The sequence below is a fragment of the Colobus angolensis genome, unplaced genomic scaffold (assembly GCF_000951035.1).
Source record: "Colobus angolensis palliatus isolate OR3802 unplaced genomic scaffold, Cang.pa_1.0 Scaffold8872, whole genome shotgun sequence".
NCBI lineage: Eukaryota > Metazoa > Chordata > Mammalia > Primates > Cercopithecidae > Colobus > Colobus angolensis.
Genome location: NW_012122790.1, coordinates 30 through 1,429, shown reverse-complemented (window position 1 = coordinate 1,429; position 1,400 = coordinate 30). Strand labels below are relative to the sequence as shown.

The following is a 1,400-nucleotide window of genomic DNA, read 5'->3' as shown; positions in this document are numbered from 1 at the left end:
CCCCCACTTCACGATCACATCCCCTCTCCCCCCACAATCAGGCCCCCTTCACAGACACCACCAGCAATGCCCCGCCACTGGCAACGGACACCAGCCATCAGAGCAGGGCAGGCCATGGTGGGGAGTCTGCAGGTCCCTCGGGCCCAGCGGAGGCAGCTGGGGAGTGGGGCCAGGCTGGGACAGGAGTGGGCAGCTGGGTGGTCTGGCGGCCTGGAGCTGGCAGAGCAGGAGGCAGTGAAGTGAGGGCTTAGTGGGGTGCCTAGGGGCTACCTAGGGGGTGAGACGGCCCAGGGCTGCAGTCATGGACCCCTTCTGCAGGGTGCGACTGTGCCCCATGTGGAACAGAGGCCTGCAACCCCCACAGCGGGCAATGCCTGTGCAAGGCGGGTGTGACTGGGCGGCGCTGTGACCGCTGTCAGGTAAGGCTGTGCGGTAAGCAGGGCTGGGTGGGTGGGGCCTAGGGACTGGAGTTGGGGCCTGGGGAGAGGCTGATAGGTGGGACTGAGGGGTGGTGTTTGATGGGCAGAGCCTCAGGGGGCAGGGCCAGATGGGCAGGACCCCTGGCCTCCTGGTTGGTCTGGGACAGTCTTGAGGGCTGGGCAGGGCAGTCACTACAGCCTGTGCCACAGGAGGGACATTTTGGCTTCGACGGCTGCGGGGGCTGCCGCCCGTGTGCTTGTGGACCTGCCGCCGAGGGCTCTGAGTGCCACCCTCAGAGCGGACAGTGCCACTGCCGACCAGGGACCATGGGACCCCAATGCCGCGAGTGTGCCCCTGGCTACTGGGGGCTCCCTGAGCAGGGCTGCAGGCGTGAGTGCTGGCAGGTCACAGGAGGGTGGATGGGGACTTCTGAATGGGGGATGCCCCAAGGTCCCAGGCTGGCCATGCTCACCCAAGCCCCCCACTACAGGCTGCCAGTGCCCTGGGGGCCGCTGTGACCCTCACACGGGCCGCTGCACCTGCCCCCCAGGGCTCAGTGGGGAGCGCTGTGACACCTGCAGCCAGCAGCATCAGGTGCCTGTTCCAGGTGGGCCTGGGGACCACAGCGTCCACTGTGAAGGTGCGTCCTCAACACCCCACTTCCCCACACCTGGGTGGAGTGGGATTCCAAGTCCTACACTGCCTGGTGACCCCTGTGTTAACTTCAACCTCCCAGAGTGGTCCCAGCTGCCTTCCATTTCCCAAGAGACCCATGCCTGTCCAACTCCATCCATGCTGAGGAGCGCTGTGGCTCCAATGCTGGCTGCTCCCCTCTACTGTCCTTAGCCTTCCTGTGTGCCCTGGCCCCGCCCCATCTGCTGGCCCTGCCTCCCCCACTGACCCCACCCTTCCACTGGCACCGCCTCACCCTCTGGCCCCGCCTCACCCTCTGGCCCTGCCCCTCCGCTGGCCCCGCCCCT

At 66.9% G+C, this 1,400-nt stretch overlaps 1 protein-coding gene across 1 annotated transcript; it reads left to right on the top strand.

Annotated features, from left to right (window-relative positions):
• Nucleotides 1–318: 318 nt before the first annotated feature.
• Nucleotides 319–1,060, top strand: LOC105503876 (laminin subunit alpha-5-like; the record flags this gene model as incomplete). The annotated part of the gene is made up of 3 exons (XM_011930975.1): nucleotides 319–419; nucleotides 630–810; nucleotides 911–1,060. Coding segments are annotated over 3 exons (432 nt in total), but the record flags the coding sequence as incomplete, so codon positions are not given.
• Nucleotides 1,061–1,400: the final 340 nt, after the last annotated feature.